This window comes from Thermobia domestica, chromosome 16, assembly GCF_964235325.1.
Source record: "Thermobia domestica chromosome 16, izTheDome1.hap1.1, whole genome shotgun sequence".
Lineage (NCBI taxonomy): Eukaryota > Metazoa > Arthropoda > Insecta > Zygentoma > Lepismatidae > Thermobia > Thermobia domestica.
In genome coordinates, this window is record NC_137469.1 from 108,039,164 (window position 1) to 108,051,255 (window position 12,092).

General features: G+C 33.4%; 1 protein-coding gene across 1 annotated transcript in view; it reads left to right on the top strand.

Annotated features, from left to right (window-relative positions):
• LOC145673315 (sodium channel protein Nach-like) overlaps positions 1-11,870 on the top strand; it is a 195,985-nt gene extending 184,115 nt beyond the window's left edge. Inside the window, exon 11 of the mRNA XM_081742910.1 lies at positions 11,523-11,870. Coding sequence (XP_081599036.1) covers positions 11,523-11,794 — 272 coding nt within the window. The 3' untranslated portion in view covers positions 11,795-11,870. The remainder of the gene's footprint in view (positions 1-11,522) is intronic.
• The last annotated feature ends 222 nt before the right edge of the window (positions 11,871-12,092 follow it).

A 12,092-nucleotide genomic window follows, 5' to 3' on the forward strand; every position in this document is an offset into this window, starting at 1 on the left:
TTTGAATACATGGACTCAATTGGTGATTTTACTGTTAGTAACCCTAAAGTCTTTTGGTCTGTAATTAAATCTAGAACAAAATCTCCGGACATACCGGCAACAGTTCAATATGAAAATACTGAAGTGAGTGATGATCAAAGACCAGACCTCTTCACTAACTACTTCTGCAAAACATTTACTTCCCTTCCCTCTACAACCTATCTCCCCCCTCTCCACCTCATCTGTTCGGACACCTTATCCATTCTCTCTACCAATCCGGGCGAAGTTCTGGCTCTCTTGCTATCGTTATCTCCACATAGATCACTTGGACCTGATAAAATTAGTCCTCTCTTTCTCAACAAAACTGCTTCAGTTATTGCGGTTCCTCTATCTATCTTATTCAATAGATGCTTCAAGGAAGGGTATTATCCCACCAGTTGGAAACTAGCTCACGTGACCCCAATATATAAATCAGGACTTAAAGATCATGTATCCTCCTATAGGCCAATATCTCTTCTTTCTGTAATATCAATTATCTGCGAAAAAATAATCAAAGACAGGCTACTTAAATTTGCCTCACCTTACATCCATAGTTCTCAGTACGGCTTTCTACCGAAAAGCTCAAGTCTCTCAAACTTAAGTACTCTTCTTTCCTGTGCAGTCAAATGTATGAATAACAATACTCAATTAGATGTCATCTACTTTGATCTCTCGAAGGCCTTTGATTCTGTCAGTCACATTCATCTTCTTCATAAACTCTCCAATAGATTTAATGTACATAGCAAATTTCTCTCTCTAATCACAAGCTACTTGAAGGACCGTAAACAGAGAGTTGTTCTTTCAAGGGCGACTTCTAACCCCCAACCCGTGATCTCAGGGGTGCCTCAGGGGAGTGTACTTGGGCCTCTGCTGTTTGTCCTGTATATGGATGATCTCTACACGCACTTATCAGCTCAACCTAGTGACCTTCTGCTTTTTGCTGACGATTGTAAGTTATACAGAGAAATATCGTGTCTCCATGACACAATTGCTCTACAGGAAGACATAAATTACCTTACAGGCTGGTGTGAAATGTGGCACTTGAAACTCAACAGTAAGAAATGTGACAGTATTACTATTACTTTGAAAAAGTCTCCTGTTCCCTCCACATACCATATCAACGATTCCCCTATCACACATTCTGCTAGTCGTAACGATCTTGGTGTCATCTTTGATTCAAAACTCACCTTCTCTGACCACATCTCCTCAATACTAAAGAATTCAATGCGCATGTTGGGACTTCTTTATCGATTCACCGAACTACGCACTGTTTCTTCATTAGCAAGTTTTTATAAGACTTTAATAGCGCCCAAGATCGAATACTGCTCTCCCATATGGGCCATGGCAGCACCTACACATCTCTCCAGACTTGATTCTGTTCTCAATTTCTTCATCACTATAGTCCGTTTTCGTGTTCCTGCACTTCGAATATTATTATATCTAAGAAGGAGCTCTTGCGACATCTTAATATTCAGACTCCTGAAGTACGCAGAATTATCTCTGACCTGAAATATCTACATAAAATAGTTAATGGAAGCTTAAGATCGGAAATATTACTTCAGGAACTATCCTTACGTGTCCCTTCCCGCATCACCCGGAATACCCACCTATTCCATCTTCCCCGTCCTAGGTTGACTGTTATACAGAGGTCTCTTTTTTATAGAATACCAAACTGTTATAATCAAGTAACAACTGATGTGGACATTTTTTCGAGCTACCCAGTGTTTGAAAGAACAATTAAACGAGCTTTGACGGAATAGTTTTACTTTTACACTCTTTTTTTCTATGTTGTTGTTATTGTTGTCTTGTTTTTTTTTCTTTCTTTTGTTAGCATGTCCCTGTGTAAAATGGCAAAGTTATGCTGTATCTGGGAATTTGTTCAATAAATAAATAAATAAACAAAATCGTTAAAGTTCCCTGTGAAAAAAAATTATCAAGTAAAAAATTAAGGTTCCTTTCGAGAGAAGCCATAAAGGCCCAAGGACTAGTGTGGAGGTTAAAACTTTCTTGATCTTGACACTCGTGAAGGTGATGTAATCACCACCATAACCCGGTGCCATTACTTCCTCATATTGTTACAGGTATCCATTTTAAAGAGTCAGCGGTAAAGTACCTCAGAGCTGCATTGGGAATTAGAAGATATCTACCCACAATCCACCAAGTGAATATGTGTTTCAAAAATAACAAATTAATTTAGTTTATTAGTTCCCTTACTTAAATATTTCGAGTTTATGTTGAAAATCTTTAAGAATTTCTACATTATGTTTGTGATTAATCTTATTTTGTCCTCAAGTTTGTCGACAAATTTTAGCTGACTTTCTGTCGTAATTTTCAACTCATAAATGATTTGAAATATATGATTAAGTTTTAATTAAGGAATAAAATCTGACCAAATCAAATCACTTTTAATAATAATTGAGGAGTTTGATATAATAAGGGCGTAAGCGAGTTTACACCTTTTTTGCATCAAACGCATTAGTGGCTTTCTCCATGCTTGTTTAGCCTCCTAGTAACATTTCAATTCAATATCGGAATAAAATGCTGCATACTACATTGTTTTATGTAAGAAAAAAATATTTTCCCCAACTGCATGTTTCAGACTTACGCCCTTATTGCATCAAACTCCTCAATTAATAGTGTTACAATTTCGGTAATGACTTCTAAGAAATAAAATCTGACCAAATCAAATAACTTTTAATAATTAATAATAACAGAATTTCGATAATGCCCTCATCAGACATGCAATCTTACTATTACTAAAAGTGATTTGATTTGGTCAGATTTAATTTTTTAGTTAAGGCAAAGACGTTCAAAAGCTAAAATTTACGGCATTCAGATTAACAAAAAGGATGTGATTTCACCTTTCTCCAAAACATTACGCAACACTACGGTATTTAGATTGAATCTGTCTCCTGGTTACCAGAATAACACTCCGTTTGGTTTCTGTTTCTTGTAATGGCCAAAGTGCATGTCATCCAACTCACTCGTACCTTCTTAATCACATGTCTTTAAATATTTCCAGCAAATAAGCGAAAATTATCCGATTCAACATAGGCATGAAGGCTGAAAAAAGTACCAATTGAGTCACATAAATTTATATTATATGGTCCTACGTATGAAATAAAATTGATAGGTAAGAAGTAGTAATACGAAACGGAAAACTTCCTATGCCTTAATTGTTGTTCCCAAATGTTCTAGAATTTCATCTACGTTTTCGCATTGGCCCTCATTCCCGAATTGAAGCCTAATTCCACGAATTTTGCTAGTTTTATTTTTTAATCTAATTTAATTTAATTAGTGTCGTAGTGGTTTTTAATTTTACTAATGAATAGCTTTCAGATTTTGTTGATCAAAACACCACGAACTGATCATAAAAACATTAAAGATCTTTTAATATTGATTCTTAAAATTAACAAACATGACTTTTAAAATTTTGTAATTCATTTTAGGAATATGTCTTGTCTATAAATATATGTATTTCAATAACAAAATTTTGTATGAATTATTTTTTTCCCAGTGATTAATATTCTCTTTGAAATTAGCTTAAAGAAAATTATTTTTAAAAGATTTCACATTAATATCTAAAAGTCAAACTGTGCGGAAAATTATGAATCTCTAGGGGCAGCTCGAATTTGTCTTAAAGATATATGTATACGTGAGCCAGACTCAATTAGGCACTTTTGATCACTAACAACCAACCAATCCAACAACACACGGAAAAATGAGGAAAGGAAAGCCACTTACAGTTACTGAGGGAAACTGTCATCCCAGAACTTCATAGGCGACATAACTTTCAAAAACTGTGGTGACAGTAAGATGGATTCCCACCACACTACGCCAAAATTCTTAGGGTGTTCTTACAAGAAGTTTTCCCTCAACGCTGGATTGGCTGTAGAGGATCTCTGGAATGGCCATCCACCTTACCTGACATAACCCCATCTGATTTTTTTTTTCTTTGGGGTCACCTCAAAAACAAATTGTACGCAAATCCTATTGACAACGAGCAACATCTGCGTGAAGTGATTGTACAGAAATTCAACAATGTTTCGGTGAGTATGTATAAGAAGGCATGTGAAAATGTTCTCATGCGTCTGGAAGCCTGTATTGATTTAGATGGTGCTCAGATCAACCACTATGTTGAAAATTGATGACTTATGTATGTGTGATTCCATTTTTTGTAGCCGAACCCTACCATTTTGTTATCATTTATATAACCATTGTAAGATGTTATACATTTCTCAATAAAAAATAACATCTATTTAAAACTGTTTAATTGAGTTGAGTTGATTTTGAGTTTAACGGCCCGTTCAGCAGCGAGGCTATATGAGACGTATGAAATAAACGGACCTACTGATAAACGTGAAATCAGAACCACATAAAATCCTGCCGGCAATCGAACCCGGGGTCTACCACGCCAAAGGCAACTGTTTAATAGAGTCTGGCCATCAAGTAGTATGTTTTGTATTACTGTAAATCATCCGTCTCGTCTAGCCTACAGGAATTCATTTCATTTCAAATCTACATTTGTTTATAAAACTTTTTCTTGTGTATCGTATTTGCGAATGTCTAGGGAAAGAAACTGGTCTCTATCCCTCATGCACCTTCTAGTAGCTTTGTTCAGTTCTGCTAGTTGTTCCATCTGAGATTTCGACCTGCTGTACACTGAAGGCTAAGAGCTGTAAGTGATTACATTTTTAACAAATTTATTTATTATTTTTTTTATTCTTTTAGCTTGCCCACCAATAATGCATAAACATTAATGCTTAAATCTAAACTTATCAATCAAATCGACACATTACGGGTTTTAAGTTGGAACTAAATCGTCACAACAGTTTTAAATCGGCAAATTGCCTCAACAGTTTAACGTCTGATAGTGCAGGTAGCGTGACTGTAGCGTAACATATATTAGCTCGACAACTTATTATTAGGATTGACCGGAGCCTGCCTTCAGGATAGACAGTATGCATATGCAAACTTCTTTCTTCTTATTCACTATAAATTTTACACATTTCCATATTTATGTCTAAATTATTGGAACAAAGAAATGCCAAAAGCAGGAATGAAAAGCAAGTTTCAGTTAATCAGAGATAAATAAGAAGAAAACCAAAGTGATGAAGTGCACAAGAGCAGGACAGGAAGGGGCAAACGGATGGCTAGAAGAAGAGAAAATCGAAGACGTTAAAACGTTCCCCTATTTAGGAAGTCTAATATCCCCGGACGGAAGAAGTGAAAAAGACGTAAGTGCCAAAATAGAGCAGGCTAAACAAGCATTCAATAGGAAAAGAGGACTGCTAACATCAAGAAATGTGTCGTTGAACATTCGAAAACGATTTATTAAGACGGTATGGAGCGTAGCGCTTTACGGATCAGAGACGTGGACACTGAGAAACGCTGGAATATCCAAGCTGGAAGCATTTGAAATGTGGTGTTGTGAGTTTTCCCGGCATACATTCTTAAGAACGTATCCTAATTTAAAAGTAAAATATGAGATTACAGTTCTTCTTGTAAAATATATGTTTATGTATTACTTTTTTATATAGCCATTAAACTAGTAACACGTGGATTAATGAAAATTAAGACGTAAGAACTAATAAAGGTATCGTTTTGAATTCTTGCATTTAATGAAACAGTTAACAAGATTAAAATATTGTACCTATGACTAGTGTTGTGAAGGCCTGGAAAAAACCGGAAATTTTGGGTAAAAGACCAGTTTTTTTATCAGTTTTTCTCCCGAGCTTAGAAAAGGACGGAAAATTTGGGAAAAATTTAAATTTTCGAATATTTTACTACATTATGCTTTTAAATTTATATTTTATTATACATTTTATATATAACTATTTTATATTTACTAGTTTACAGTTAAGATCATTGAGTACTTATGTTTCTTGTATTAGAGTAGGGAAAATCTGTGGTAATAAATATATGTGAACCTCCTTTAAAATTATCACCGTGGTAGAATGGAGATATAGCTACTAAAGATACTAAATCATAATCCTAATTAGATTAATTAATATAGACGCATTTAAATTATCTTAAGCAATCTTATGAAGTTTCCGCTTTATGGCAGGGAAATGTTCAAATAACGGGGCCAGAATCATTTTAGTTAATACGTTAAAATCAAATATATTATGGAAATACGGATCTTCCTAGTGCTGTGTAAAATTTTCCGAAATTTTGAACCCATGAGAAAAAATCTTTTGTTCGGAAATATCGACAAAAACAGAAAAATATAATTTAAAAACTATTTCTTCGCTTGATGCTAATCTTACTTGCCGTAACCTATATACAGCATACCTAGGTATATACAATATATTTCGCTAGCAGGAAAAATACTTAAAACATCAGGTTTTAATTTTACTTCTTAGCTTTCTGATTTCTGTAAAAATCCCTTTTCATTATTTGTATATTTTTCGAACAACTTTAAAAGAGAAATGATCTTATTTACACATACACACATGCACCAGACAGTTACGTAAATTTGAACAGCGAGAAATAGATTTAAAAATTTAAAATGTGAAACTTCCGTTCGTTATTATTAAAGACTAGCAGAATACTCGTTCTTCACACCGGGACAATACGTTTCATTTTGGACATAAAGGAAACCAAAACTGTCACCAAGAACTTAGGGACCCCAAAAACTATGAATTCGACACTAACATGGGCCATTTTCCATAATATATATATATATATATATATATATATATATATATATCCTCTCCCCCGCCCCAAGTTACGGGGATGAATTTGGATTGAAACGGCATTGGAAGTGTTACTGTTCATTTCAACGACGCCAAAAACTCGTATCGGTCATTTTCGATCCCGTTCCTAAGTTGCGGAGATGAATTTGGATTTAAACAACATCGAAAGTGTCACTGTTCACCTCAGCAACCCGAAAACTATGGATTCGACACTAAAATCGGCTATTTTAAATCATTTTTATATATCTCTTCTTCCCCTCCCCTAAGTTGCGGGCCTGAATTTTTATTTAAACGGCATCGGAAATGTCACTGTTCATCTCAACGACCCCAAAAACTATAGATTCGACACTAATATCGGTCATTTTATATATCTCCTCTCCCCCTTTCCCCAAATTGCAGTGCTGAATTTGGATTTAAACGGCATCGGAAGTGTCACTGTTCATCTTAGCGACCCCGAAAACTATGGAATCGACACTAATATTGGTCATTTTCGATCATTTTATATATCTCCTCTCCCCCTTCCCCAAATTGCAGTGCTGAACTTGGATTTAAACGGCATCGGAAGTGTCACTGTTCATCTTAGCGACCTCGAAAACTATGGATTCGACACTAATATCGGTCATTTTCGATATATCTCCACCGTTTCTTCCTCCTAGCTGCACCTTCAAAGTGAAATGATAAAAACCATCCCAGGCCCAAACCTCATCTATATTGAAAATCTTATCGAGATCGGTCTGGTGGTTCAAGAGTTGTTAAGTTACGAACATAGTCACATAAATAATTTTTTGCACTAGAAAACAGGTATTTGTTTACATACAAAATTTTGTACATAAAGTTTATATTAGAATATTAAATAATAGTAGTTATATGTTTTAGTGCACTAATATTAGTGAAATTTGCTTACTACTCTTTCTTTTAAGAAGTAATTTGGTTAAAATTAACAAAATTTTACTAGATCAAAGAGCATATTAAGAACGCAATTTCATTCAAGAGCCCTATTTGTTGCAGCAGAAACGCTTCGTGATGGTAGATACGTATGCAACTGTAAAAGTTCTGTAATAAACACATAACCACGAATAAACAGCTGAACAGCACATAAAGAAAATGAGTGAGACTATTAATTTTCAAGAATAATTACAAAAGTTTTATTTTCAAATGCTTCGTTTTAAGTATTCGCAATATTGAATATTTTTCAACTTAAGTTTTCCACGGGTTCGAAAAAAAATGGTTCCATTACTAGTAAAATTAACCTAATACAATGCTTTTTGTTACTTTCTCAATTTTTCCGTAAAGAAATCGAAAAAAAAGACGGTTTTTTACCAACAGGTTAAAAATTTCTTGAAATTTTACAACACTACCTATGACTCATAAACGCATCATTTTTAATTATTACATTTAATTCATCGGTTTACAAGATTAAAAGATAACAATAAGATTATTTAAAAAATTTAAAAAATAATATTTCTGTCTTCCAAGTCTCCGGTTCATCGTACACTATAGGCTAAAATCGGGCTTAATTAAAAGCTCTAATTATTTAGTTATTTTTTTTAATTGCCCACAAGCGGAAGAGAAGGACTACAGGAGATGATTGACAAATTAGTTGGCACTGGGAAATTATATGGAATGGAAATCAACACCATAAGATCGAAACTCACGAGAATATCCCCTGGAAATGCTCTCTTACGGGTCAGAGTAGAAGAAAGAGAACTTGAAGAGGTCGAGAATTTCAAGTATCTGGGAAGTATTTTGACGAGAGATGCTTACTGCACCAAAGAGATCAGGTCAAGAATTGCCATAGCTAAAGAAGCATTCAACAAGAAAAGATCGCTCTTAACTAGCAGGCTCAATATTGGACTTAAGAAGAAGTTGGTCAAGTTCTATATATGAAAGATTGGACTGTATGGTTCAGAGACTTGGACATTGCGGAAGTTAGAGAATAAATATTTAGAGAGCTTCGAAAGCTGGTGTTGGAGGAAGATGGAGAAGATAAAATGGACAGAAAGAGCAACAAACGAAGATGTTTTAAAACAGATAGGAGAGAAGAGGACACTTTTAGCCAGCATCCTTCGTAGGAAGGCCTTGGATTGGGCACGTCTCGCGAAGAAATTGACTTCTTCATACCGCTATAGAAGAAAAGATGGAAGAAAAAGGAGGAGTAGGAAGAAGAACACAATTGATCGATGATTTGAGAAGTATAAGAAAATATTAGGAGTGAAAAGAGAAAGATGAAGATCGGGAGACGCGGAAGGAACATTTCCATGCTTAAACCTACAAAAAAAAGTCTCAGGACCTACCAAAAGGCAGAATATTTAATAAAAATATTAATATTAATATTATTAGTATTATTATTAACTAACTAACTCTATGGCCTATGGAACCCGGAGGTTCAATGCCGCGTTCACAAAAGCTCTCCACTGACTTCTATCCTTAGCTAACTGCATCCAGTTTCTACTCTGTATTCCATTATTATTATTATTATTATTATTATTATTATTATTATTATTATTATTATTATTATTATTATTATTATTATTATTATTATTATTATTCTTTATTTTTAAATGACCTGACAGAAAAAATAAAATACTCTAAAATTCTCCTATATGCTGACGATATGAAGTTGTTCAGACTAGTCAACAATGAGTTCGATAATTATTTACTGCAACAAGACTTAAATGCAGTAAACACGTGGTGTAGACATAATTTTCTAAAAATTAATGATAAGAAAACAAAATTTATGACATACACCAATAAAACTCAATATTATGTCAGTAAATATGAGGTCAACGGTGTACAAATTGAGAAAATAAGCATTATTAAAGACCTAGGTATTACATTTGACAGTCAGTTAAAGTTTTCTAATCATATAAATTGTATTGTACAAGGTGCCAGAAGGATAATAGGTTTTATTTTTAAACAGTGGCCTGTATTTGAAAGAGATAAAACGTATGTATTTCTATATAAATTACTTGTAAGACCAAAATTAGAATTTGGTTCGGTAATTTGGAACAGCATTTCTAAAACTTTGACAAACAAGATTGAATCTGTGCAAAAATGTTTTATTCGACTGTTATGTTTTAAAATGAAAATGAGCTATTACTCACATAGTTATGAATATTGGATTGATTATTGGGGTATAGAAAGCCTTATGAATAGACGAAAAAATTTCGACAGAGTATGCATGCAAAAAATACTAGATAACATTTATATCAGTGAATATTGTTTACAAAACATAGGTTTTAAGGTGCCAAATCATAGCATAAGAAATACCATGATTTTAGTTCCTCTGAATTGGAAATGTGAAATTTTAAAAAGATTGACACATTCTTTAAGCTCATTTTAGACTTATTGTATTAAGCAATGTGAAAGTTTTATGTGATCTGACTAATAGTTTTTAATCAATGACGTTTAGAAACATTAAGCCAAATGTAATTTTATGACTGCTGTTCTTAGCTTCTTGTTGTTTTAGATGGATGGAAAACTTGATAACTTTTACTGCGTTGACAAGGAATTATTCTGCTTAGCTGACTTTTATCTACATTGTGTTTTATATTAGTACCCTTCTTTTTATTGTTTTATTTCTTAATATTTATTTTTAGTAGTATCATCATTCCATTGCATACTCTGATACCAAGTGCTCTATTTTTGCCAAAAGCTGTTCGCGGCACTAAAATAAAGATTATTATTATTATTATTATTATTATTATTATTATTATTATTATTATTATTATTATTATTATTATTATTATTATTATTATTATTATTATTATTAATAATAATAATAATAATAATATCTACCACATCGAACTACATTTCATATTTATGCAGTTATTCGAGGATTTCTTGACATACAATCCTGTAATGATTTAAATCATTGAGTAGCAAGCGATGCCTGTAAGCATCAAGCAAGCAAGAGCGATATCTATTAGCGTAACTGCTTACTATTAGAGATTAGTGTGACCCACAGACAATTGCTTTCTATTATAAGGATATATTAGACCCTATTTATAACCATCCTTATGATAGAAAACTAAAATACAGAATAATAATCATGATAATTTGCTTAAGAACCTACAATCGTCATAAATAGGAAGGTTTACTTTATTGGAAATACAGCTTCAAATGACAATGATTTTAATTTGATACTATTTTTGGTCAAGGTTTCTCGTCATTGATAGTTAGACCTAATTAAGTTCTTTTAATTAACTTGTACATGCTCCTTTTCTTAAGTTTTTATTTATCTTAACTTACAATTATTAATGTTTACTTTCTAAGATCATGTACCTAATTTTTCTTTCCATAATTTGATCTTATTTAATACGTTTAATATAAGATTTGCTAGAAACTCAAAACGATATGCAATATAAACAATATTTCTTCGAGGCCAAAAAAGAGCTAACGAATTAATTTGCCAAAGTGACCGCAACGAAAGATGTAACCTTTTTCCAACCAAATAACTATGATATATCCAAACACTTTCATTTAACAATAGTATTTCCTAGGGATGGGCACAAAGTTCCGGTTCTGCAAGAAACCGGTTCTTCGATATCCGGTTTCCAGAACCGGTTCCGGAACCGGATCCGTTCAGAGAAGAAAACCGGTTCCGGTCATCCCTATTAATTCCTTCATATTGTGTTCAGTCTCATTTCATTGAGTTATCAGTGACCACACTGTGTGAAGTAAGATTTGGTATTAAATTAATCTGCAATAAATTTTAACTTAAATTCGTACATGTTTATTTTATAGTTTTTTTTTTCCTGTTTTAACCCTGTAAGTGTTTTAACCTTGTATTTTATATATTTTCAGTTTCCTTTGGAGGTATCGCTGGTCTCTTTCTGGGGTTCAGTCTCATTAGTGCTGTGGAACTAGTTTACTGGTTGATTATTCGTATGTCAACCATTTGGTTGTGTGATCCACCACACCAAAGAACTCAAATGAAACAAAGACTTTCTAAAGTAGTAAGAAATTGTCTGCCAAGAAATGCACGAAAATATTCCAAAAAGTGGCCAGAGAATAATAGGGGCATGTGGAATTCCGAACGAGATACAAGTGAAAGAACCATCAACATAGAATTATAGATACTACGTTTGTGATCATTATTTTTGTCTATTTTAGAGGCAATATATATATTATGTTTCTAAAAACAACATTTGTCTCATCATTGTGTATCACCTAAGTTTAGTTGTGATAGAGAACATTCGTTGAGGTAGAAACTAAAGTGTCTCATAATTTCACATCTGTTGGAGCCAGAATTGACAATTTTGGATTGAAGATGTCAACACATCTGAATAAAGAATTATACACAACGAATGCAACACTAATGGGGGCTATATTTTCTCTCTCCATCTTGACTCCATAACTTACATAGTGGCTCTG